Source organism: Haemaphysalis longicornis, unplaced genomic scaffold (assembly GCF_048455015.1).
Source record: "Haemaphysalis longicornis isolate Haplotype H1 unplaced genomic scaffold, Haemaphysalis longicornis Haplotype H1 scaffold_10, whole genome shotgun sequence".
Taxonomy (NCBI): domain Eukaryota; kingdom Metazoa; phylum Arthropoda; class Arachnida; order Ixodida; family Ixodidae; genus Haemaphysalis; species Haemaphysalis longicornis.
The window spans coordinates 109,924,042-109,951,087 of record NW_027526204.1 but is presented as its reverse complement, the minus strand read 5'-3'; the positions used below and the strand labels follow the sequence as shown (position 1 = coordinate 109,951,087).

Genomic DNA, 27,046 nt, shown 5'->3' with positions numbered 1-27,046 from the left:
GACGTCATTGCAGCCGTCACGAAAGACGATTTTGCGGGAGAATCAAAATTTTAACTTAAATTGCTCAATTTCTAAGTGGCATGGTTTACTGCCGGACCAGTGCTGGGGCACTATAAAAAACCAAATCTTTCGAATAAAAAAACCTGTATTTTGTTTACATGGACCCTTTAAACGTTTGTTGGAGGATTCCCACTTTGGAATTTCCGTACATTTTCTGTTACTCAACATTTCGGTGCAATAGGGGCCAAAGACGTAATAGCTACAGGACAAGCTTCCCGCTCTGCGCATGCGCAGCAATTCCTGCGCGTGCTGACGGGAGACGAGGAGGAGCACGCCGTGCTGCTGTGCAACTACTTCCTGCACCTGGGCCGGGAGGCATACCTGCTGCTGGGCACGGGCATCCCCGAGGGACAGACCGCCTACGTGCTCACCAGGGACGCCGCTCCCCGGCCACCCGGACACGGGGGGCCGGACGGGGACGTGCGCATCTGGAACGCAGTCACGGGACGCTCGTACAGCGCCTCCGACAGCTACGGGCCGCTACAGACGGTCGGCTGCCTCGTGGGCGCAGAAAACGTCAGTACCCGCGCTCTTCTACTCCTACTTCCCCTCCTCGCGAGATTAGTCATTCAGACGCACAATCTGCCGTAATTTCTTTAATTTCCGCAAACCAACGCGAACGCGTGCACATGCTTGCACAGACATCTCAATCAGAGTGGATCTTGTACATTTTGAGGACTATCACGGTGCGGACGTACAAGGGACGTCCATGGGCTTGATCCATATGAATTGTGTACCTTTTGTGGTATCCTCAAAGCTTTTTTTCTCGAGAGACCGCTCATAGGCGCAAAGTATTTACTGAAGGCAAGCACATACAAGAATAAAACAGGCCCATGGAATGAACATTTATGCGAACACTTCCCAATCAGAGGTGGTTCTGGGCTTCTTCAGGACAATCGCGGTGCAGATGTTCAAGGGACGTCTTAGGGACGTCCCTTGGATGTGCATCTTGGGACATGGGGTTTAGGTATTTTTTGGGACGTCCCTTGGATGTTAGGCGTTATATTCCAGGTGTTGTATTTCGGGTTTTGGAGCAAAAGCAGAGCCTTTTTAGGCGGAATTCACCCCTATAAAGTGAGACAGAAGCTAACTTCACTGCCCTTGCGCTTATGCCATGCGGCCTATAGTCATTCGGAAAAAGCCGGAGACGAGGGAAGTTGAACTAAAAGAAAAGTAGTCACTGAATGACATTGCTTGGTTTACCTAAATGGCCGATGAAAGGAACCGAAAGGGTAGCACGTTGGGTCACCCCGGCTTTCCTCTATCATCAATCCACAATTCGGTTATAAACACGCCCTTATACATACAAGCCTGTGAGTACAAAACCGCGTAACCTAACGGCGTAAAAGTCTTGACATTTCTATCGGTTCTTCGCACCACCCTGTCCAGTTCTGAAAACAGTGGTGCTTGAATGTAAGTAAATATTGGACCTCAGAAGATTTGTCAAGGCGACGAAAAAACGTTTAGGACCAGCACAGTCCACTGATGGGAAAGGTTACGCTAAAATACGTTAGCACTGCAGATCCTTCCTTGTGGGTTGACCACAGCACCGCCGATGACCTAAAGCTTCTTCAGTGAGCTGTTCCAATTACATCCTATAGCTGCATTACATGAGTAAATAAACACTTAGATGAAACTCTACAATCTGGCCAGTTGTTTTACAGGCCGAGTATGAACTAGAGATGTGAGTGGTTGAAAAAAAAAAGACAGTTTTTTTTAAGCAAGGGTAACGTTCAAAATAGCAAACATAGCTTCTCCAGGGTATTTCGTTGTGATGCGACTAATCTGCAGTGAGTAAAGGCTTTTTGAAATCAACGATTTGACGTGAAATCGTGCACAGGCTTTGAGAGCGGAAGCTTACTGCATCAATTCTGTGATGCAGCATGAAACGATTATATTATTTCTACTGTAAACGGAAAACTTCACCGGGCACTTCAGTTTTTTAAGTGATTTGTAGGCGAAAGCCAGCGATTATCGAAGAATTCTTCGCTGCTGCATCGGGTATGCGGTTTCGTCACCTTCGCCTTTCATGCGGCACAAAAGGTGAACGCTAGAAAGCGCAAAGGCTCATGGGTACGTCGTCTGCTCCCGCCACTTCCTGTTCGAGAGCTCTACTGGTCTCCCGCACGCCTGCTGCTTTCACACAGATGTGTGCGTGTTTTTTTATTTGTCACAGAGTGCTTACCTTTCAAGAAAGCCCCCAGTTGGATTAATCGTTATTCATTGACTGCGCGATGCATGAGCGTTTTTTGTTTTTTGTTTTCAGTGGAAACAGATAACCAACCCTGCACACACGCGCGTGAAAGCCGCCGGCGTACGGGAGGCTAGGAGAGCTCTCGAACAGGAAGTGGCGGGAGCAGACGACGTAACCATGCATGAGCCTTTACGCTTTTTACCGGTCACCTTCTCTTACTCCATCCCGGAACGGTACAGGGTTAGAGCTGTAATCACCTCACTTGGCTGTGGCTCCGGCGACCCGGGTTCAAATCCCATTCGAACTCAAACATGTTTCTATATACATTTCATTTACTTTCTTTTTACAGCGACTGTACTTTGGTTTTATTCGTGTGGTCGCCGGCAACAACGGTCACTTTTAGCGTTTGATGAGACGTCTAGGCTTTCGCGTGAAGAAGTATGTCGATTTTTTATAGATTTGTGCGGAATTGTCTTTTTTCGATTTTTTATATTTTTATGAAAATAACATGAAAAAACTTTTATTCACGCCCCTCAAAATTTCATGACAACTTACATCTCCAGTATAGACGCAACTGTAGTGGTTTCCCCGGTTCTTGTCTTTTTCAGATCTGGGCCAACGTCCAGAAGCATGACCACCCTTCGAGGCTATCGTACAACCTGAGCAAGACGAGCCACTGGAAACCATTCTTCACCAAAGGAAAAACGCCGCCTACACTCGAGTCAGTGCAGGTTTGTGTGCAGCAGATTTCGACTGCTTTCCGTCGTTGAATTCAGTCGGTCGTTTTTGAATTATAGGAATAACCCGTTTACCTGACGGAAAAGTAATCTGATTACTTAACAGTTACCTCACCTACACGTAAATACGCGGCGAATGAAACGCGAACACGAAAATATGATGGATCAGAATACGCAAACAACGTGATTTATTTCCATGCAAGTCAAAATGACGCGTGTCTTGGTTACAAAAACAAAGTCCGGAAATGTGGCTTTCCGAACGTACAGTCTTTGTCAAAATATTGTGGGCCACGGCGACCGTGGCCGGAGCAGGCGCGCAGCCGAACAGGGGCGCTGCGCTTGCCTCTGTCGGCTGGTTACGCGGCTAAAGAGAGTGAGGGGAACTTTCTCGCTTCCTTTCGTAGCGCAATAAGTGCAGCGAGGCCGGTTTTTCAGAGCAGGCGCACTTCGCTTCAGCGCAGGCACTTCGCGCAGCACTTGTCGCTCCGTACACACTACAAAAGCAAGAGCAAAAGTTCCCCTCGCTCTCTTTAGCCGCGCAACCAGCCGACAGCGGCAAGCGCAGCGCCCCTGCTCGGCCGCGCGCCTGCTCCGGCCATGGTCGCCATGGCCCACAAAATTTTGACAAAGACTGTACCAATGGCGCGCCATTATTAGACCTTAACGAACAGTATTTTTCAATTTTGCGTGTCCTGATTCATATTTTCGTGCTCGCGTTTCATTTGCCGCGCATTGTACGTAAAAACAACATAACTGGGCCATTTTCCTCGAATCAAGGGTTTTAAAGTACGGGGACCCGTGGTGTCTCAGTGGTTATGGCGCTGTGCTATTGATCCCAAGGACCCGGGTTTGATCCCGGCAGCGGTGGCTGCTTTTCTGATGGAGGCGAATGCCGAAAACGTCCGTGTGTTCGAGATTTCGGAGCACGTTCAAAAATCACAGTTGGTAAAAATTAATCCGAAGCCCTCCACTATGGCGCCCCTCATAGCCTGTGTAGCGTCGGAGCGTTGGACACTCAGCGCGAGAAACACCCAGAAAGTAAGCGGGTTCAAACCATACCCCGCAACACACAGACTGGCAGATTTCTGAACTTTTGAATATTTGGTGTTGTCGCGAGACCTGTCGTTTATGACAGCCTTTCCATCTTCTCGTAACACAGAGAGCTCCAATAGCTTGTTCGTGCTGTCAAGTACGACGCAAAACACACAGACACAAAAAAGGAACAAGGTGGCACAACCGCTGCTTATGTTTCACAAAAATGCTTCCAGGCAATGATGACGCATCAGGATTTTGGGATGTGTAGTATAAATACTTTGCGAGCCTTAGTATGCACCGCATGGTCTTGCAGTGGCTAGCAGTGCGTAGATCGGGTCTTTGCTTGAAGCAAACAAAGCTGTGAAAACTCCTGTCTGTGCTTTGCGCTTGGCCTGTGGTTGGGCTACGAAAACTCAACTTTTGCTCTCAGTTGCACTACCATTCTTTGGCATTAAACGTGTTAAATAAATAAATAAATAAATAAATAAATAAATAAATAAATAAATAATTAAATAAATAAATAAATAAATAAATAAATAAATAAATAAATAAATAAATAAATAAATAAATAAATAAATAAATAAATAAACTTATTGACTGAAAAAAACCTGTTCAGTCGATCAACGAATACATAAATTGATTGATTGATTGATTGATTGATTGATTGATTGATTGATTGATTGATTGATTGATTGATAACGTTTCCCGTCTCGGTCGCAATGCAGCCAAGTGAGCTGACATACGAGCCCACGGACGCTTCGTACGTGACCAAGCTGCAGCAGAAGATCGAGTTCGCCCTGAAAGAAAGCGTCATGAAGTGGCGGAAGCGGTTTCGCACTTCCTGGAACCGCTACGCCAGCCAAGTGCTCCGCAAAATCTTGCCGAGGTGAGCGCACTTTCCCGAGAACTCCGCTCGTAGCGTGTCTTGAAGTCGCCAGTGCCCTTCGCGGTTGTGATCACTTGTCTCCATTTTATGCCGAACCCGAAGCAAATGGTCATGTGCCAAGTTTGTCAGGTCGATAGCTGTTTTCCCTCAAAGTGTAGTTGGCATATATTATACTGTCGCCGTCACACGGCTTTCACGAAGCCTTTGCTCTTAAGCGGACGGATCGAGGTCGCTTCAAGGTCACCGACGGGCCATTCAAGGTCACTGCATGATCACCTGCTAGAAAAGTTCTCTTTATGGGCCACGGAGCTGGAAATGAGTTTGCAAGAGCACAGCTGCTCTCAGGCATGCGCGCATGCGAGACCTGCCGAAGGGAAGACTCAAACAAGCGAGGAATGCTAATGTCCGCCTTGCCGCAGAAGTTATTCGAGCACACATGGACGTTGAGGCAATCGGGGTGGTTTAAGGGGAGTTTGCAATCTCACTAAACCTCTGCTCGGGCTCAATAACAAGACGGGTGATGTCTTGGCGAGATGCAGTGTCATGTAAGAGGGTTTGCAGATGGGCAGAGCAACAAAACAAGGACGGGGGCGCGGAACTCGGGCGCATCTTAAACGCAGAATTAAAAACAGCACCGGTTAAACTTCGATCTGGTTCCATGCCGACCGGTGTGCTGCGTCTAAAATTGGCCCCTGTTATTTGCAATTCTAATCGCCTTAAAAGCATGGCACGTGGCTCTTTGAAAGGAAGAGAGGAACAGCACAGGAAATGCAGGGACACCTGCTATAAATCCTTTGACGGTGACGCCTACTAAACTGGTAGCGTCACACTAATATCAATACTAACCACGGTTCCTTATAAGGAGTGTGACCTACATTCAACGTACGCTGCAGGTGCAATATAAATCCCCTCCCATATACAGTCCGGCCCGCTTATAACGAACACATCTGTAAACGGAAATCACTTCGTTATATCCGTTTTTGGCTATATCTGGACATAACGAATGGTAACGGGAAAGGAAGATTTGTTCGTTATAGCCGGGATTTTGCTAAAATCAGGTTCGCTATCAGTGGGCTATACTGTATACGTTACGTCACAACGACTTTCGGTTCATCATCAGCACGACACAGAAGATTTTACCGCACGGTCACCTAATGTGGTTCCCAATTCTGCGGCAGCTCTATAACGCATTTGTAAATACCTAATCCTCGTTATGTTGAAGCCTTCGGTACAAGGAACTGACTTTGTTATAAGCGGTATACGTCGTTAAAAGTGGCGATTCCTTCCTGCACTGAGGTCGAAACCGTAAAAAACTTAGAATGAGCCGAGATTTCGAATAAGGTGATTTGGTTATCCCGAGAGGTTTACCGCTCGCCATTTCACCGAAGGCTGTACGGATGCACACCAGGATTATGGCGACGAAACTTCGTCATTTCGTTTTACCTTTCCTCAAATTAGCGCATGCGCAATGCGACGCTCTCTCTCATAAGCACGCTCCCGCTGTTGATTTGAATTTTCTGTGTTGGGTGCCCAAGCGGGGAAGCCGTCGCCGCAGGCTAGGCGTGAACTGGCGTGATGCTGCCTACACCTACGTGATACCCTCTGAACATCAGCAAATTACAAAGCAACACAAATGCGGCGTTGCTTTTGCATCAACGTCGTCCACTTTTGCGCTACTTTGCAGACTGGAGTCGATGGCATCGACATCGTCGAACACCGACGACATTCAGGAGCTGTCGGAAATACTCACTTCGTACAAGGTAATTTTTCCCTGCAGCGCGATGGTTGTTTTTCTCTCTGTAAATGATAATTGAAACTCTCTTTTTATTATGTTCGTAAACTGCGCTTGAGGTTATTAAGGACTCACTTTTCCTCAACGAACATGCAAAACCAACTAGCCCAATTACTTACCTTACTGTCTTTTCATTATATCCGTAGGGTATTTAGTGAGCTACTAGACTTCGCTACTAGCACGTGCCGTGCTTTGAAAGACTACGGTTTCTACCTCACATGTGGAGTGATCTGTTTCGAAGGCATCCGCGTATCTGAAATTTCGAGCATCTGCATTGTGGTTTACAATCGGTTCAAGGCATCCATTGGAAGGAGGCTTAAGTTAAAGTTTCTAGCTCAGCGAGTTGATATGTATCGATAGTATAAATTCAGCGCAACAAATAAGACACAACGAAAAAAATACCAGACGAGCGCTGTCTTGTTTATTGCGCTGCATTTATACTATGGGGGTGAATTTAGGCTCAATGAGGGGGTGGGGGTGGATAGCCGAACTGTACCAGCTTTGATGACTGGAGTATTGCACTGGATGGACACAGATGGAGAACGGCAAACAAACAAAAGAATAGCGCTAGACTGCAACGTCTTTACTAACTTTAAAACTAAAAAAAGCAGGGAATGGAGTGGTGTTTATCTGGAGCACGAACGCATCATGCGGCCAGGGGTTTGGGGTTCCCTAGATTTAGTTTGAGTTTGGCGCTCATGTTGTGCGTTTCTCTCTTTCCTACCGTTGCACCAACGCACTACTCCAGTAATGAATCTACCAATTGACCAACTCGCCATCCTTTTCAAATGTCAGTGTCTTTTACTCATTATACGAACTCGGTACCAAAACTAAGTACGAACTGTTAGCCTTCTGGAATATGACCAAAAATGGTTTTTAAACAGGCCAGATTGTTATACTTACAGAAAGCTTGCGTCAAGTTAGGGTCTACCGTTGTCTTGTGTCATTTTAAGTGACCTCCACCGGAAAATGCAGTATACTTTTCTCCAAGCACTTCTACGCTGGCGGATTCGTAATGACACTTCATTTCACCTCTCACACGCAGTGGCGCAGGTACATCGGCCCCTTCAGTGAGAAGAAAAATCGCAGCCTATCTGCCACACACGCACGCATGCAAATAAAACTGATAACGACTGTAGAAGCCTACCGAGAAGTTTTCGCTCATATTACGCACCCCGAACTTGATTTATATTATAGCCATGAAACACTTTATGCCGCTCCAAATCGGGATAAGCGTTCCGAGCCTGATATTAGCGTGATTTTCTTTCCTCCTTTCTCTCTCTTTCCCTGTTTTCTCCCAAGATGAGCGGCTTCCCGCTGTCGATGAGCTTCACGGACGTGGAGACGGTGATCGAGACGGTGCTGTCCACGGGCGTCCACCTGACCGAGTCGCGAAACGTAGAGTTCGCCCTGGCCGTGCACATTCACCCGTACCCGTCCAGCGTGCTCGCCGTCTGGGTCTACATCGCCGCGCTCACCCGCAAGGGCTGAGCGCCGCGATCATGCGTGGTGCACTCTCCCTCTCGACAGGCGACGACTGTGAACCAGCCACAGTCTCTCCTCCTTGTGTATATAACCCCATGTATAATTTAAAGAAAACGAATAGGATTGATTGATTGATTAACTGATCGATGGATCGATTGGCAGAGTCGGGAGGATATCTCTGCCTCCAATAAACTAACGCATTTATTGTGCCGAAGTTTTTTAAAGCGAAGCTTTGTACCGCTATTAGCAAAGAGTTCTGTCGCAACCGTCCGCGTCGACAGAAAACTCCCTCAAACAAATAAAAGAAATTACTAGCACCGCCAGCAATCGGACCTGGACTGAATATAGAAACTGAGTGGGAGCCTGTTGTTTTACCAATTGAGCTACGAGTGCGCGCGTAGACGGGGGAGACAGACGATGAACTCACCGAGCACAGCTGCGGGTTTCCACCCTGCGTTCTCGCTGAATGTCACGTTGTAGAGTCATGCGACCTCTCGCACTGCTGTGCGCTCCGCCCACGGCACGTGTAACGGCCGTGTGCGCAGCAGTGGTTCGTCCATTTCGTCCTCGAAGATTTTGGAGTCGTGTGCAACACCGATACCAAACAACGGACTACCATCCATTGAACGTGAATTAACTTAACGTTCACGTTCACGTTGAAAACGCAAAGTCTGAGTGTGTATCACACCGTTCATAAGACCGTTTTCAACGTCATGCTAAAGTAAATTAATAGAAAACGTGTTGCAGGTACAGTGTAACGTCTGATTAATGCAAGCGGGTCGTAGTCGCCCTTGGTAAGTCGTGTATAAAGCTTCCCGCACTTTTTTAATGGCGTCCGCGGTTTCCGCGCTACTGTTTTAGCGCACAAATATGGCGCGTCAGTCCCGGGGCATTGAACCCACGAAAGCGGATTCGCACGTTGTTAAATTGCAGTTATGCTAGAGCTATATAACAGGAGAGCGGAAAAATAAATGCGAAGTTTCTGATCTACCAAACGTGCCCGTGTTGACACGAAGTGGTATGCCTGATTAGATCCACGTGCAACAATTTGTCTGCCCGTGAGCACGTGAAAGAGGAAACATGGAGCGGGATTGGTCTTTTGTTAGAAGCAGCGGCGAATAATTGAAGACAGTAGAGTAGATTTGCAGAAACACAGCGTCCTTAGGAAAGCGGTGATCGTGACTTCTCTCTTCAGAACGGACGGTTAATGTGTCATCCAACGGAGCGGTACAAAGATTACCTCCCTCGAGAGAGCCAACAGACGACTCACCATTATGTGAATGAAGGTATGCACACCCATGTACGCGCACAACTTGTACGTTATGATCTCGCCGATTTCCTTCGGGAACAGTAAGCCTTCTCCCCTAGCATAAACGGCAACAAAAGAGTTTTTAGGGGCGAAGCCCCTTAGGGGCTGGGGCTGTTGGCGTTTCCTGTCGTCGTCGTCGCCATTTGTCTCATGTAGTCACGGTGCTAAAACACCGGGAAACTCGCTTACGCCTCGCGCTAGAACGTAACCCGTACTAAAAAAACACCGGGACATTCGTTTACGCCTCGCGCTAGAGACCTTCGTGCTTCAAGGACGAGGGACTTTTACAGCAAACCTGTATAACTGTACCCCATAGTGGTTTCATATCCGTTGACAAAAACCCAGAGGTGCCAAAAGTACACTTATACACTCCCTGCTTCGCCCCTCCCCAGGTTTCACGTTAGTGCAGATGGTCCGGGATTTTTTAACGGCTTGAATGTCGCTTACTTAAATTCAGTTCTATCGATGTGTTTATTAATTGTTTTTATTTGGCTTTAAATGTTTCCGTGCAAGCCTGATTTCTATACGCTCGTCGTCCCCCAGTACGGTGCGGCGTAGAACAGGCGAAAGAAGACGAACAGTGCGGCGTAAGCGGCGAACAGGATCCTGTCGACGGCGCGCGAGACGGCGTTCCACTCCTCCCTCCTCCTCAGCTCCTCGTCCTCCTCACTGCCGACTGTAGGAGGGGGTGTAGTAGAGGATGGGGAGGGAGGGGAGGCTGAGGAGTCCTCTTCGCTCAGCCTCTCCATCTCGGTCTCCCTGGCGACAACCGACGAGGCCGGCTGGTAGCCGCCGACGCAGAGGAATTGCCAGAATGGCGCCTCCAGCGCCCTCACGAGGTCCCGAGGGGCCTCGCAGCGGTCGGCCGAGTGCAGCAGCTTGTGGATGACCACGGCCCAGGCGAGCGAAGTGGCCACCAGGGCGGCAGATACGGACAGGAACGCCACTGCCGAAGAGAACGACAGTGCAGTCTTTTGACACTTGCATTGCAAAAGCGAGGGTGTTCGCAGGTGTCGTGACAAAGGATGCCCTCATAAAAAATTATCGAAGCTCACACTAATGCATAAGACTTGGAGGTAGCGAAGCTGTAATCAACCTTCACGACCATCACGAAGGTTTAAGTCCACAATTGCAGCTCATCTGCTTCTTCTTCGCTGCCGCAACGACCTTTGCTCCATCATTGTTGCTATAAGGGTGAGCTTCCTGCATTTTTTTTTTGGAAGTGATAATCATTGGACATCACCTTGGAAGGGCGCACGCTATGACGTGTCTATCTTGTTCCCAGCACGTGTTGCCACGTATACGGCTAACGCTGGAGTTATTTTTTTTTCTCCAATCTTAGCCAATCTCCCTTTGCTTGAGAAACGTGCGACAGGGACGCTGGGCGGTCGCCGCGAGGCACGCACACACGAGCGCTCGGCATTTTCTTGGTTTTCTACCTGCCGGGCGGTCGCCGCAATCTTGACCAATCTCCCTAAGTGGGTATTCTTGGCTTGACAAACGCGCGCAGGGGACGCTGGGTGGTCGTCGCGAGGCACGCACACACGAGCGCTAGGCATTTTCTTGGATTTGTTAACTGCCGGGTGGTCGCCGCGACGCTTGCGCTCACGTGTGCACGCTCGGCAATTTCTTGCTATTTTTAATTGCTGACACGAAAAATTACGATTTGCTAAACAGCTTCGCTGTTAAAATAACGGTCGCCTTTATGTTTAGTTTGTGTTTGCTTCATGATTACTGTGTGGCCTTTCTTTTGACTTTTCCTTTTTGTTCCCTCTAGGGCATAAGCGGACTGCGTACTTTTAGTAGGCTGCAGGATAAACAGACACGATTTTTTGCCTTTGTGAGTGCTAAAGTTTAAACCGTGTACAAATATCTCATTTTGGGTGAGAAGAATCTCCCGCTGTTTCAATAGACAAATTGGAAAGGAGGTTAAACTCCACCCAAACGAGCAACAAAAAGCAATTATTTACGGTGGAGTAACAATACGAAACTTCAACGCCAACACTTATCCTTCACGAGGATGGTCCTAACTGGGTATTGGAGGGCGGTCGGATTCAAGTCACGTTCCCCATACGAACGACTAGGGCTAACTGAGGTCTGCGGAAAGTGTCTGCTCCTGCTTAGCATCATATTGTCCTAATCCAAAAAATTCCCCCGCATTTCCCCGAGGGGGAGAATGTGAAAGTGCGAATGCACGGTTGTCGGCCCGCTTGCGGCGCTTGCGCTCGGCCCCCGCAGCCCACCGCCTCGCCGCCTTCTCTTCCATCTCTTCCATCGGGTTTGTAGTATCACGTGTACACCACGCAGTTATCAAGCCGCTATAACGCCGCTGAGTCGCCAACGCACGCCGCTGACGACGTAGTTTGAATGCGTTAAAGATATAAGGCGCGTCACTAACGCTGATATCAGCGTCGCGTCCATGGCTTATTCGGTAGAGCGTCGGGCTGCGGCCCGCAAAGTCCTCGGATCGAAACCTGGCGCCGGATGCTGTTTCTTTTTTAAATATAGAGGAGCACTGCGGACGCCGCCGCCGCCGGCGGCGGTGGATGGTTTGGGGTCGCTTATAAAGTGCACTCCGCGATACCGCTTGGGACTGGACGCTTAAGCATCTCTAGATACGTTTCCGGGTGGGGTAGAGACTACCCCTACAAGGCTCTTTGTAGGTTAATTGAGTATTACATTAACGAGAGACGCGACGCCTACATCTTTGCTATAATCAGAATCTCATCACCACAGCAGGGCGAAAGTGATGTGAGCGTGCAGCCAATCGGAAGACTCAGCGACGCCACAGCCACTAAAGAGCGACAATTTCTCCTGTAAAGCGTGCACTGCCGTTAGCACGCTAGTGTTAGGAGAAGCACGCTTCTAGTTGCACACCATGGTGTTGTGTTGCATGGTGACCCGGCAGCACAACGGCAAGCTTCAGCAGCTCATTTTACAAAAGCTAGAGCTATCATCTTTAAGATCGAGTTGCAAACTATGTCTATTGTAGTCAGCGTCCGTCCACAAGAACGAAAGTGCAGTGCGGCATAGTCAACCTTACAGTGAAAGCAAACTTTATAGCCGAACAGCTAACGCACATTATCATGCAGCCGAGATGTCTCTGTCAGTGCACACACAATTGACGTGAACGCTTCTGTCACGTGACTTCTAATGTTGCAAAGAAACTAGCTCAAGAAGTGTCCTTTATGCCAGAAGGGGGGGCGAAAGCGTTAAGCATTTTCATTTTTAATTATGAATACTTTTTTCATCCGCATCGCCATTTTCTGACACCACAGAGGATGAATGCACGCATAAAAATCGCAATGGAAGCAAACAGCAAAAATAAAAGAATGAGCTAACACTGCCCAGCCTAGAGTAATGCACACATTCAGGCGTTTTCACAATGCCTTCACATGCGTTTCATTGCCAACAATGTTCACTAGTGTAGAAGGCAGGGAACTCCATTGCTGAATGGTCTTGGGGGAAAAAGATAGCATAAAAGATGCACGCCGTGCGGGAAAAGCGGCCTGCAGTGACACCTCAATTGATTTTTAGAGCTAAGAATCCCTTTTCAAGCTAATTTCTGCTTGTCTATCTGCTAGGATGTGAAAGACTGTAACGTGGGCCAGTTCTAAGTATTCATAACAACCTCGGATCGCCCTGTAGGATTGTAAATCAATAGACAACTCGCAGTCACATCAATGAGATAAAATCACGCCAGCTTGACGGACGACTGCGCTTTGCGTGTCGTTTATCGCAGTCTGTTATCCTGCGGTTGGTTTGTCTGGTCGAAGCCTCGATAGCCTCCTACGACAGCGCGCGTAGCGTCTACGAAAGGCCACTTCGCTGTTGACCGCCGCAAACGTGCTCGTGCATCAGGCCGAGAGGAATACGAAGCCGATGCAGAGAACGAAAATACAACGTCCCTTCCTAGAGAATGGTAAGAGAAGCGCGAAAGCTAAAAGTGCACGGCCAACCTCCGTTGAAAGTGAGTCCAATCGATCGTCAAGCCTCCAGAGACCGAAATCACAAACCAAGAACAAACCGATGCGAAGATTTTTTCGCGTGCACTAAGTAAACGCAACGATCTCAACAGGCATAACGATACGTGGTTTATGAGATAAAAGTGGTTATCCTATTGTAATTCTTCTTCATGGTCGACGCGTGTATTGTCTTACCTAGAACGTTTCCTTTTTCGCTATTTTCAAGCAGCCGTTTTGCAGAATGAAATCCCGATTTCCTGCACGCGCCCTGTTCAGAGATCTCATCAGAGCTTTCCGGCCGACCAACCAATCTATGGGGAAATGCATTAGTTTTTCGACGGGATTAGATGTTACACAAAACCTGTTTCTTCTTTTGTTCATTTCACGCCCCTCTGTTTTTTTTTTATCCATCCGCCCTTTCCCTCTAAGGTTGATGGATAGTTTCCAACGTTCACCTCTGTCTTCTCCATAAATTGCTCCTGTCTTTCCGCCCATTCTTTGAAGAAAAAATCCAGGGCCACTGGCCTTTTCCGTCATCAACGTACCAAGCGACGAAAGCACTCATGCCCTAACAAAAAACCACCGAATTGCACAAAAGAATCTGGCATAAAAGACTCGAGGTACACTCACTGAACTCTAACGTCTAGGGTAGCGACGCTAAGCTCACCTGTCTGCACCCTGTACTTACCTTTTCCCTTCTTATTCTACTTCATTCTTTTTATCACTGTCCCACGTGTAGGATAGCAAACTAGGTCACTGCCTGGTTAACATTTCATCCCTCCACTTACCGTTTTCCCGTCCTTCCTACGCTGTTTCTACGTTTCCAACGTCCCGCCAACCCTTCCACACTTACACTTTTCTCAACTATGTAATCTCGCTTACCACTCACTACTTTACCAGGCGTGAATTTTAAGTGACTCCGCTATTAACCGCCATACGTGCCACATACTTTTAACTAAGAAACAGCAACCGTAAGAGTTTTCCCAAATTGAAAAGTTGACTGCGGGGCGTAAGTGTGCCAGCCGGGAGCTTGACTCGTTGAAATAATAAATGAGCCGTTTTTATAGGGTTTTATAGGGTTAATTTCTGACTGGAAGCGCATTTTGATCAGAACGAGTTGCAGTAAACTCTTCCTGTGGCGGGACTAGCGATCCTGCTGGATGGTAAAAAACACTATACCTAGAAAGCCCACTTCTTTGGTTAACCTAAACAGGTTATTTAAAACTTTCATTGTAGAGGCTGGATACGGACTCCAACGCAGTAACGTTCAGGGCGTTTCGGTCACACGTTACCGTATTTTCCCGCGTATAATCCGCACCCCACTTTCAGCCTGCCGGAAAAGAAAAAATCCTCGCGTATTGCCCGCACATTTGTACAGCAAAGGCTGCACCAAAGCTACTGCCCAAGCAACACATCACATACTATGCAGATAGAAAAAGCGTACATCTGGAAAGTAGAATACACTGACTGCATTCCCTAATAAAATTCAGTTGTTAGAGTGCGCTCGTCCTTGTTTTTTCTTCCTTGTCCTTGCATGTTTTACGCCATCGCTGCCACCGAAGGCTTAGTCAGTGTCAGTGCGTAGGAGCTTCACGGCACTACGCGCATTGCCGTGAAGCTGCACTGAAGAAAAAACCCCGCGTATTAGCCGCACCCCTACTTTGCCACTGAAATTTTCGCATTTTTGGCGGGCGTTTTACGCGCGAAAATACGGTATTCTCTGGAAATAGTATAGGGGCGTCATAGAGGTCCAACTAGGCGAGTAACGTGGAATTGGCTTGGGCACCAACTATTGTCTGCAAGAAATATAAGTGGGGCGCGCCGAAGTTATACGCACCTTGTCTATAGGGAGAACTACGATTACTTCATAATTTCCAGGAATCTTTAACGTACGACGAATTTCGACACACGGGCTTGCTTTTTTTTAATCGCCTCCGTTAGAAAAACAACCGCCGCGACCGGGAACGGAGCCTGCGACTTCAAGCGCAGTCCTGCACCAGCTTAGCCAATGAAACGCCGCAGAGGGCTGCAATCAGATGTCATCGCGGAGACTGGACAAGTGACCGTTATTTTTTTAGGCCTCAGTAATAACCCCAAAGGATGTCTGTGTAATCCCTTACGTACAAACGCAGCCTAACAGTAAGTAATCGAATGGCCACTATTGAGCGCAAAAGTAGAGGCAGCTACGAAGGTAATTTTGACGATCACCTCACATGCAGACGAACAGCTGCAAAAGAAAGCGATACAGCTGTATTGGAAACTTCGCGGTTGAAGAAAAAAATTCGTCCTGGTCCAGAATTCGAACCCGAGACAACCGTCTAACTAGAGCAGTCGCTGTGCCAACTGGACTAACCAGGAGGCTGGCCGTTTGTAGCACAAGAGCGAATTGATCAACAATTCCAAGTGAAGGATAAGTGTTAATCAACTTACAGTGTGGGGGAAATCCCCAAGGTGGAGTGAGCCTCTGCGAGGGAAAGTTTTTGACCTAGACAGGCGGTGGTTCCGGGTTCGAATCCTGGACCAGGGCGATTTTTTTCTTCAACTGCGAAGTTTCGGAGTGAACTGTATAACTTTCCATTGTAACCGTTCTTCTCCGTGTCAGGTGGATGTCAAATTTTCTCCCCCGGAAACTTGCTCCACCTTGGCTATATCCCCTGAACTGGTCAATAAAAAGTAGGGGTATTACACAGATACCCCGCCCTGTGCTATTCAACAGTCTGTCGAATGTTCGTTCACCCATTTACGGATACGAAAGCAGACTTACCGTGCGGGGCGGTTTGGGTGTAACCCTCGTAGTGCACCGAGAGCGTGGCGAGGCAAATGACCGTCACGAGCAGGTTGACGCAGCCCAGCGTAATCCTGGGTCCCGATGCGGGCAGCCAAAAACTCGCCAGCGTGAGCAGCATCACGGCCACGGTTGGACAGACGAGGTTCGCTTCGTACTTCTTCTTCAGCGCCAGCTCGAATTCTGTACGATTGGGACCGGAAGCAAAATCACAGTAAATCCATTAGCGCGAACTTGAAGCCGAACTTCAACAGCGCCTTCTGTGCCACGTCTCTCCGGCTCAATGTCCCTACAAGTGACCCTCTTGTCTTGTCTTGTCACACGTGGTGCAAGGAGCACCACGTGTGCGAATGCACCTGTACGCGGGGACAACTTGAGAACGGCAGCAGAAGTTGCTCCTGCGCCTCATCACCGCAGCCGGATGTTACTCCGCGCGGCGCAAAAAGTACCTCACTGAGAGTATTTTGAACGTGACACGATTCGGTTCCATGATTTCTCGCGTTTAATCTTCTTTTAAATTCCTGCAGCGACTGCAAAAAAACTGGGTATGAAAAAGAAGATGACGTTACGCATTAAGCTCAATTTCGCGTCAAAACGCGCACGCGTTGACATCCGGGTCCGTCGTTCCGCGGAGTGATACACTACATGAGGTATTGCCGTTCTTAATTAACTTGTACCCGAGTATACCACTCAATATCCCTCCATTCCCCATTCCCGGAGGAGTGGGAGTGCAAGCTGACCAGCTCACGGCGTAAAAAAAGAAGAAAAAAAAGAGAGAAAAAAACCTGATCTCACGGGCCCGATCAGCGATACACGCTTTATCCACTCACTCACTTTCAGTTAATTCCTCTATCGAAAGAATGGTCAAATGATGTGACCATAGGCGATCGGTGCGGTTATGGCGATGGCGATGTACCGTGGCGTGCGCACGGACAAACTTGCGCAGTCAACGACGACGTAAACGATGCATTCCCCCGAAACCAATATCCTCCAGACCAGTTAATTGTTAAAGGAGCACTGACATGAAAATTTTATGTTACACTTTTATTGCTTTTCTCGATGCTTAATGGTCTGGCGAACCTGAAACAGCACTTCAAATACTTCAGCGTGCGATAGTTAATTACATTGATGTTTCAAATTCCCGCGCTTTCATCCCGAACGGCGCATATGACAGAATCCCGACCTGACCTCACCGCTTTGTGCGGACGTCACCGGTGCCCGCTTGAGAGGGTGTTGCGCCCGCTCGCCGCTCGTGGGGCCGCTCGCGTGAAGTGACGTCACGAGTTTTTGACGAGCGCTGTCGCGTCACTTCTTTTGGCTTCACGGGGTGATGTCACGCTGATGTCCATTTGCTGAGTGCCGCTCCGCGCGCTGCTCCGTCGGCGCGATCAATGAGATCCAATTGAACGTCGAAAATTGGTGTCAGTGCTCCTTTAAAGATTACCGTCGCGCCCCTCCCCCTTGTTCCCCCAACTTTACGCCCGCAGACATCATCGGATGCGGCCGCTAAAACCTTTATTTAACCCCCAGTAGTGACACCCAGATAACGCGGAAATAGCTGTCCACTCCACCTTCCCAAATAGACACACGCTGACGAATAGCGTCTAATGCGTGCTAGAGGGCAACTTTCGATTCACAGTTGAACGCTCCCCTTCAAGTGAGTCGTATGTATTTACAATGGGGCACTCGATACACAATTGGTTCAGAGTACATCGGAAGGTCTTTGAAACGGTCGTGTAGCACAGGTATAACACACTGTTCCCCGCCAAGCATATATCTTGGCTCTAAGCGGCACTCGCCAATGAAACTTGCTGCTTCGGGCGGCCGTACCCATCACAGAGAAGTGGAAACGCATTCGGGGCCGCGACACTTCCCAGGCCGAGTTCTTCGGCGCCACGTCGACGCTGCCATGCAGCCGGACCTCGGAGTACGTGAAGTCCCACGACTCGACGGTGGCCGTGCAGTTGTAGTGGCCCGCGGAGGCGAAGCCGTCGGCCACCGCCACGCACAACGCCGGCAGCTGCTTGGTGTGGTGCAGGGACACGTCTCCCGTGGCGCTCACGCGAGCCATCGCCTGCCGGAGGCGCCCTTTGGAAGCGGCCGCCGATGTCGCCATCAACTGGGCGGCCCCTCTGCACGAGAATAGACGCACAAAAAAACACGGGGTTGGAACTTTTCAAGAATTGGAAGGCGAAAGTCTAGTTGGACCTCCTGTTGATCTGCCGTTGAACGCTGCTGCGCCGCGCCCGTCACCATTTGACCAGTACCAGTACCATTTGAACAGCACCCTGCGGCTGCGAAGCTCCTTCCGCCCGCTGGCCATCGCCAGGAGCCCGCCCCCGTGGGTGCCCTCACCCCTCAAGGCGGCTTTCAGTGGCAGCGGCTCTCCTTCGGCGCAGCTCTTTCCCTTTCCCTGCATGCGATCGCCGGCTAGCGCCTCACGCTCCGATTTTCTGTGTTATTCTGTGTACCTCACAACGATTTTTTGTACGTCATGCATGCCATGAAACACGGAGGTTTAAGTTTTTTTAAAAACTGCCAAAGAGCGTCGCGCATGCAGCTCTTGGGAACCATCGCCTAACGCACTCTTTGTGCAGAATTTGGCCATTTACCGCGACGCCATCCCGATAAACTTGAGCCAGCGACAATTTTGCGTGAAATTTTAAATGCAGAGCATTTCAGTAACTCACGATGTCACCCGCGTTGACGTCCGTAGTCCGCACCGCACCCCTCCCTACTATATATAAAAAAAGAAATACTATCCGGCGCCAGGTTTCGATCCCTCGACCCTGCGGGCGGAACGCAATGTACATGGTGCTCTAACCACTGCGCCACAAAGCCGACACAGAATGGGACGCTACGAACGCGCCTTATATCATTGACTCATTCAAATTACTGCTGACGAGCGCTCTCTCGTCAGCAGTTGCCACAAGTGCAACAACATTAACGTAACGCAAACTACTTAACGTCGTGCGCCCCCGGAAATGCTCTGCATTTGATCGTGCCCCTCGCGAGGGGGATGTTTCACTGCGTCTTCCTACTGGCCAGTACACTCGTCGCCATCTGTCGGATGTTGTGCGAACCCTTTGCGGCTGATGGCGCGCGATTTGAAACGACATTTGCATATGATCAAACTGAAAGGCTCTCCAAGAAAAACAAATACCAGGGCCAGAGGTTTTCCGACACCTTGCACTCGTGTGCTGGAAACCAGACGAGGCTCTTTTTGTGAATGCGTACGGTTGTAAAAGGGGAACACGTATTCGCTTAAATTTTATGGAAAGAGTATAATGAGAAATCAGGGGGGCGCTCAGTAGTAGATTTTTTTGTCTACGACCGCCCAGGATTTTCCACCCAGTGAATCAGCTAATGTTAAAAAAAAATGGCCGCGTTTCTGCTTGCTTCTGTGCAAATGTCGTGGAAAGATGATAGTCTTCTGCCATTCCCTGCGCCATAACACGCTCTGCTCTCCCCCTCCCACCCCTCACTCTCTTCTCCTCCCCTATCGCCCTTTTCAAGATGAGTGCAATGATTGAGAGTTTCTCAATTAAATTTTCCCGCTTCCGCACTGATCGCGCGCCATCTGTCGGGGCCTTGTGTTTAATTCGGCTCTGCTTGTGACGGCTACAGCCGACATGCTTCGTTTTAATGTTTGCTTTCATCCCACATCCCTTCGACGGCGTTTTTAACCCGTTGTCTATTTTTGTCATCGTAAAAAAACAATCCAGCATGTATTGTTGCGTACTTACATTTTGACTCAAGTACGCTTGAGGTTTCCTTTGTGCTGAATAACGTGAACATGTATGAGTCATGCCAGCAGTCTTAGGAGTTTCGAATTGTCTCGCCTATATATTTTGGCAGGGCAGTTGAACCAACCGAGAGACAGACGTGCATTTCTTTTCTCTTTTTTGCGTTTAGGTATTCTAAGAAATACTATCATGATAAAAAAAAAAGCCGGGTCTGCTCGCTTACGTTCCGCTGATGATCTCTGGTGTCCATATGCTTTCGGCTGGCACCACGATGACGTCTTCACCACCATAGTCCACAGGGTTCCAAGTCAAAAACTCGTCCTTCCATTTCTGATGGAATGTGAGATACAAAGTTCAGAATTAATGTCCGAAGCCCACGTCGCGTGGACAACACCTGTGGCGGTGTTCTCGTGTTTTGTCCCTTTTGTGTCCGTTTCAAAAGTGTCCGTTTTCAGCAATCCCTCAATGGCTAAAAGCGAACGCCCGGATGTGACGCCATGCAAGCACGGCGGAGCTATGAGCCGCGGCTTCTCGGAGCAGACGATTTGGAGCAGACGATTTTTCGTTGTCTGTTGTTTAAAATAGATAGTTTAGTTTAGTTTCAAATAGGTTTAAAGATAGCTTAAGATAGGTTTAAAGATAGTACATTTTAAACATGGTTTAAAATAGGCTAAGTCGTTTAAAATGTGTTTGCAAGAACAGTTACCCAAAAGTCAACCCAAAGCCCGCCTACAACTGGAATTACGTCACAATAACAGACGCGGCCGCGGAGACGCCAGCGCCATCTCTCGCCCCCGCCGCGGATCCTCCCGCGGCGAAGTGCGAGGAGGTGGCGCCGCTCGTCGGCACCCCAGCAAAGAAAGAACTGAAACTAAAGTGTGGCAAACTGTTCGCATGGCGACGCAGTGAAACATCCCCCTCGCGAGGGGCGCGATCAAATGCAGAGCATTTCCGGGGGCGCACGACGTTAAGTATTTTGCGTTACGTTAATGTTGTTGCACTTGTGGCAACTGCTGACGAGAGAGCGCTCGTCAGCAGTAATTTGAATGAGTCAACGATATAAGGCGCGTTCGTAGCGTCCCATTCTGTGTCGGCTTTGTGGCGCAGTGGGTAGAGCACCATGTACATTGCGTTCCGCCCGCAGGGTCGAGGAATCGAAACCAAGGCGCCGGATAGCATTTTCTTTTATATAGTGTAGGGGGAGGGGTGCGGACAACGACGGTGCGGGCTACGACGGGACAACGCGGGTGACATCGTGAGTTACTGAAATGCTCTGCATTTAAAACGGACGCAAAACAGACGTTTTGAAAACGGACAAACACGAGAATACCGCCCCTGGAAAGTTCCGAGTGAAAACGCCTCACACCTTCCCCTCTCAAGAGAGGGGCGGAGGAGAGAAAAAGACAAAATAGCAGAAATTTTCTCACGGCGGAAATGATGACGTTCATTCTGACGGTCTGCCTCGAGTGGTCCTGGAAAATGGGAGGCGGCGAATTTGTAAATTGCGCAACGAACCTTGGATTGAGTAAACGACACGCAGATGGATAGAGGTTACCATTTCGGCGATCTCCTGAATCGACAGGTCCAAAGTCAACTTCGTCGCATTTTTGTGCGACCTGACAGGGCGGATGTCTCGACTGTATCTCTCGGAGTCGAAAAGGTACTTCAAGAGGTTCTTGTGGTGGGAAATTCGGTTGCCATCTGCCAATAAACGCAGAATATTTAAGGATTGTCCGTGAAATAAGTAAAATTGTGTGATGCAGCGGCAGTAGCAGCTGCGCTTTTCGTGTGTTATTAGACTGCAAATTTGTGCAAATAGAGCGTGCGTGTTTAACCGAGGCCTTTGACGGCAGATATAGCTGCAACAACGAATAAAATGCACCCTTTCGTGGTTTCGCATGCCTACCGTTTTTTTAATGCAACTGCCGTTTCCGGGTATTTACCTGAAATCATAACGCACATGTCTTCTTCAGTGAGTATTTCCGGAAATAAATTTGGCTGGTCTTATCCGGTCAAATTAACGTTGGGCTATTTCGCGGAGGTTTACTTTAGTTTTTCTCTAGCATGCTTCGATGTGTTTAAGGTAATGCAAAACTGAAGCAGTACAATCTATCAATTATTGCCGGTCAAATTCAGCGACCAATGCACGCTAAGAAAATAAACAAATGTGGCAGGGCGCCAGTCAGGAACAGTCACTGTCGAGCACTTACCTGGCCTGAGGATAGCCAAAAACTAAACCCCAATTTTTTTATAGTGGTGAGTGACGTTGTAGCAGTTTTCATCTAATCATAATAAACAAACACGTACGCTTATTTTTTCATTAATAGCTGCCAGCCATTCTTGTTCGTTGCTGGAGGACTGTGGCGACACAAGTTACGTTAGGCCTGGACTTGAATACACCGGCATCATGTCGGGTATGCACGTGGTCACTATGTATATAAAAAAAAATTACCATCCTCTTATGTTCCCAAACTACCATATTCCCCTTCTCAAGAACTTTTTTCACGTTTTCCACAACACAGTCTCGGGCCGGCACAATTTAAAATAAAAACAAGCTAGAGCGAGAACACGATATGCATCTTGAAATGAAGTACCCCGGCTCAAAAAACCCTTGGCATGGGAGATGCTTCAATTACGACGGAGAAAGTTTAGGTTAAAATCATTTTCGTAATGTGTGTCACAGTAGAGCAGGCAGAGCCCGCGACGTACCCAGTGAAAGCTCGTTAATTCAAACTTCAATAATTCGAATTTATAGATAACTCAAACTGCTGTATTTGGTCCGGCCAAGCCTCCATATAAGCCGATGTATTGAAAAGCCCGCTAATTCGAGCGAGAGGGGCCTCGGCAACGCATTCGAGATTGTAAAGGAAGAAACACAAGGAAGAAACACAACACGAAGCAAGCGCTACTATCAACTGAATTTTATTGTGAAGAACGAACATACATATATACTAGGAAAAACGAACAAGAATCTGCGTCACCACCAACACATTGATAGCAACAATGCATTTCAACCATTCGTACATACATGACGGAGTAAAACATCGACAGCAGACAGCAGCAAATAATCACAAGGCACGTGGAATACATACCAAGATTAAGCACAATCAAACCCCTTCCAAAATGCAAACTCGACATCATGTAACTACACAGATGGCTTGCTGACACAACTGGTGCCTCCCTTCCTAATTTGAAAAGCTTCTATGATCTCCCTTGTGGATCGCTTTGCATGTTTATTTATGACGGTTTATCCATGCATGTTTATCCATGACACAGCGCTTCGTGTTGTGTTTCTTCCTTCGTCGTCGTTTTCAAGTAGCGCTTTTACAATCATGAATCTGTACCAAGAAGCCCAACTGGCAGTTCTTCTAAGCATAATTCGAACTACGCGCCCCCGCGCACGCAGCTTGGGGCCTCATGGCGCACGGCCGGAGAAACGGCCCGCTGCCTGCCCACGAGGATGCGTCGCCTCCAAAAAGGAGAGGAAAGCTACATCGGGTAAAAGCATATCTAAAACTTTCATAGCGGACGCTTTGGAAGGAGTTTCTTCGCGGACTACGTTGATGCGGACACGGGTTCGGGGTGTGGGGCTTGCTGACAGATGGCATCATTTCTGAGATCAGAAGCGTCTTTTTTTTTTTTTTTTTTTTTTTTTACCACTGAGCTACCGCGCTTTTTTTTTCTTTATTGCCGGTCATTTATAAATAAACACTCACGGTACGGACAAGAAAAAGTACCAACAACGAAACCTGGTACAGAACATACAATGCATAAGGCGGCCAACCGTAACTCCGGCTTAGCCTTGTCCTTGTTTTCACAACTGCGTGTAGTAACGGTCGTACACAACCCTTGCTCTCACATTTTCTTTCTGAGCCTGGTTTGGTCTCACACACCGTAAAAACTCTTTAGGTTGGCCTAGCAACGCTGCCGAACCTATAGTTGATAGTTAATATTTGTGGGCCTTAATTACGCTTAATGCACTCATAAGTGACAAAACCTCATCATCATATTCTTGTTTGGCGTACACTTCTTTCAGTTTGCTAACATTTTCTGCAAAGTAAGAATCCACTGGCCTGGCATTCTCATCACTGTTTCTGACTGCCATTCTGCTACGCCATATAGCATGTAGGCCGAGGAGGAAGAATACATCGTAAGGAGCCTCATCACATTCAACTTCAAGAAAACGTATGCCTTTCGGTGTCAGCGGGAGGTCCTTTTTTAGAGTCCTCTGGAGGACGTCCCAGAAGAAGACGGCGTCCCAGCAATCGACAAAAACATGTTCCACGCTTTCTGGCTTTTTGCACAGTCGACAATCTTTGCCCCACGGCAAAAACAACCCCCTTTCGTCAAGCCACGTTAGGACTGGTAAGGTCTCAGTGTGCAATTTAAAAAAGAATGTTTTTACTCCTGCGGGTATGATCATTTTCTTGACGCGTTTGAGCACGTCATGCTTATGACCTCCGAGGTATTTCATTCTATACACTGGTTCGGGACACAGGAGTTCTACCACATCACAGGATAACCGTTTACGCGTGACGTTTGACAAGTACTCAATTGAAAATCGCTCGCTTAAAAACCTGAAGGACATTACCACCTCACGCAAAAAACCACTCACTGCGTATCTCTTCATATCGGTCGTAGTTACTATAAAATTTGGCATCGCTGAACACAATCTGATCTGCATGTACGTTCGAAGAAATGGGTTTGTCTCGTCTCGCAAATATAAAAACCTCGCCACCAATTGTCTAACAAACAGGTTCGACAACCCCAGCCCGCCCCCTTTTAACCTGCGAAACAAGTTGCTGCGTTTCGTTCTCTCGAAGCATGATTGCCACACGAACATGGCAAGCAACCTATGAAACTTTTGGATGGTAGCCCGTGTACAATACAGCGCTTGCATGACATACCATAACTTTGCTATTAGGGTCGAACCTGTCGCTGCCAGTGACCACGAGGAGGTGGCGGACGGCAGCCATCGCACGGAAGTAATGACCGAATGGAATCATCATCATCATCATCATCATCATCATCATTATTATTATTATTATTATTATTGTTGTCATTATTATTATTATTATTATTATTATTATTATTATTATTATTATTATTATTATTATCATCATCACCGTCGTCATCGTCACCGTAGTAGTCGTCATCATCATCATCATTATCATAATCCTGTCTACGCCCACTGCAGGGCAAAGGCCTCTCCCATAGATCTCCAATCATCCAGGTCCTGTGCCAACTGCAGCCAATTTATCCCCGCAAACTTCTTGATCTCATCTGCCCATCTAACCTTCTGCCGCCGTCTGCCACGCTTGCTTTTTTAGGGCAAGCGTGGCAGACTTGCCTCTGGACTTGCCTCTGTCACACTTCATGACCAACAGTTATCTTGCCTTCGCATTACAGAGAGAGAGAGAGAGAAAGACTTTATTTATGGCCAGCAGGGAGTGGGAGGTCGGGATGCGCAGAGCCTCCACATCCCACCCACGTTCACGACATCTTCGGGACTAGGCCCCGCCGGCGTCGGCGTGAGCGGTGCGCGAAAGGTACTCGGGAGTTCGTCCCTTCCCCCCCCCCCCCGTCTGCGACTCGCTCCGCTTCTGCCTGGCGAGAGCAGCCTCGAGCTGCTGGACGGCTAGAGTTTGTGCGTCCAGGTCCGTCGAATATACGGCACTCGCATTACATGCCGACCGGATGAAATGCCGCCTGGCTATTAAGTTTTGGAGCACAAGCGAAAATGAGGCATCCCGCTACATCGCTCGTTAGAGAAAAAAGTTCAGCTTTCGCCTTGGAGCATCAAAGGTGGGCTTCAGTCGTGTCTACTGCTCCACTAAAGCCGTACAATGGGTGGCAGGGGAAAGTATTGAGAGAGTGTGGCATGGGCGGCGAAGCAAGCACGTGCACGGCCATTATTTTTCCCTTCCGAGTGTCCGAGAATGTAACGGACTCAATTCTAAGTGTTTTATTATTGCCATCTACTTTTGTACTATGTATGTTAAATTTGTTAGTTTCTAATGCTGCAGTTTAATAATAAACCTTTCCAGGCTGCTCTTTTTACGGTGTTGGTACATGTAGATTGCACCCCATTCCCTAAGCGTGAACAGGTGATGGAGCAACTCGCCAAGAATTCTCTTTCAGAGCTCAGCAGCAAGTAAATATTAATAGCTTAATGAGTTGCTGCACACGTGCCGATCTTACACCCATGCCGACCATTAATTTTTATAACTCAAATTCAAAAATGTTCGAATGCGAAAATGATAGCAGTGCCGAGGTCAAATATAGGAAATGTCAGCGACTCATATATGCCGGGTTGGATTGAACCACAATTCACGCTAGCGTGCCAGCCACGCCTGACTCTGACTCAACTGTCGATCACTTTCAGTACCTAAAGACCAATTGTTGCCGTTTTCCAAACTGTCTCGGCGTATATTATAGATTGTTTGAGCTGATGAATGGAATCTCCGAACCCTCTGAACCGAAACGCTTAGCGTTAAATAAAGAGAGAAAAAATGTGCGAATTGCTTTGAACAGATAAATTTTTTTGTGTGTGTGCCGGTCACAGAAATATTTTACAAGGGCGAAGGTGCGAATATGATACGGGGGACATGTTGCAATAATAAGCAGTAATAAAATTTTTGTTCTTTGTTAAAGGAAACAAGTGTCATATGGGTCACGCCCATGTTATCGCCAAAAAATACAATAATAAACTGAGCATCCTGATTGGTTTCTGGTAAATACCTGAGCATCTTTCATTAATTGTGAACGCTGTTGGTAGTGACATAAATTTCGCCCGGCTTATGCCCGGCTTATGAAAACAAACATCCCGACAAATGTACAAATGTGTGTACAGAATTTACTCACTCACCGATATCTTGTCCTTGCACGTTGTACGATAGACTAAACAACAGTAAGAATATTATGCGCATTTTGCGCAGCATTTATAACTATTCAAAAAGCGGGATTACACGGTTATGCCTGTTCCTACGAGCAAAACCCACTTCGGCGACTTTTTTGCGCTCAGCAGCTGCGTTTCGTCAAGGATTTGGTTT

At 47.9% G+C, this 27,046-nt stretch overlaps 2 protein-coding genes across 2 annotated transcripts in view; one reads left to right on the top strand and one right to left on the bottom strand.

Annotated features, from left to right (window-relative positions):
- Nucleotides 1–8,362, top strand: part of Cc2d2a (Coiled-coil and C2 domain containing 2A) — a 57,011-nt gene extending 48,649 nt beyond the window's left edge. The window contains exons 30-34 of the mRNA XM_077691645.1: nt 295–576; nt 2,863–2,985; nt 4,752–4,912; nt 6,597–6,672; nt 8,007–8,362. Of these exons, the coding sequence (XP_077547771.1) occupies nt 295–576; nt 2,863–2,985; nt 4,752–4,912; nt 6,597–6,672; nt 8,007–8,195 (831 nt within the window). The 3' untranslated portion in view covers nt 8,196–8,362. The remainder of the gene's footprint in view (nt 1–294; nt 577–2,862; nt 2,986–4,751; nt 4,913–6,596; nt 6,673–8,006) is intronic.
- A 1,602-nt stretch (nt 8,363–9,964) lies between these two features.
- Nucleotides 9,965–27,033, bottom strand: LOC144157902 (acetylcholine receptor subunit alpha-type deg-3-like). The gene is made up of 7 exons (XM_077688620.1): nt 26,863–27,033; nt 21,550–21,695; nt 21,422–21,466; nt 20,218–20,324; nt 18,079–18,380; nt 16,228–16,431; nt 9,965–10,444 (listed from the first exon to the last, which is right to left on the bottom strand). Exons 1-7 carry the CDS (start codon nt 26,933–26,935, stop codon nt 10,020–10,022), a joined length of 1,302 nt encoding a protein of 433 aa, XP_077544746.1. The 5' UTR covers nt 26,936–27,033; the 3' UTR covers nt 9,965–10,019.
- Between the last annotated feature and the right edge of the window lie 13 nt (nt 27,034–27,046).

Coding starts and splice junctions, on each gene's coding strand:
- LOC144157902 (XM_077688620.1), bottom strand. CDS start 26,935: ATGCTGCGCAAAATGCGCATAATATTCTTACTGTTGTTTAGTCTATCG. Junction 18,381..20,217: donor CCAGAGATCATCAGCGGAAC/GTAAGCGAGCAG, acceptor ATTCTCGTGCAG/AGGGGCCGCCCAGTTGATGG. Junction 10,445..16,227: donor CACCCAAACCGCCCCGCACG/GTAAGTCTGCTT, acceptor TCTCTTCGGCAG/TGGCGTTCCTGTCCGTATCT.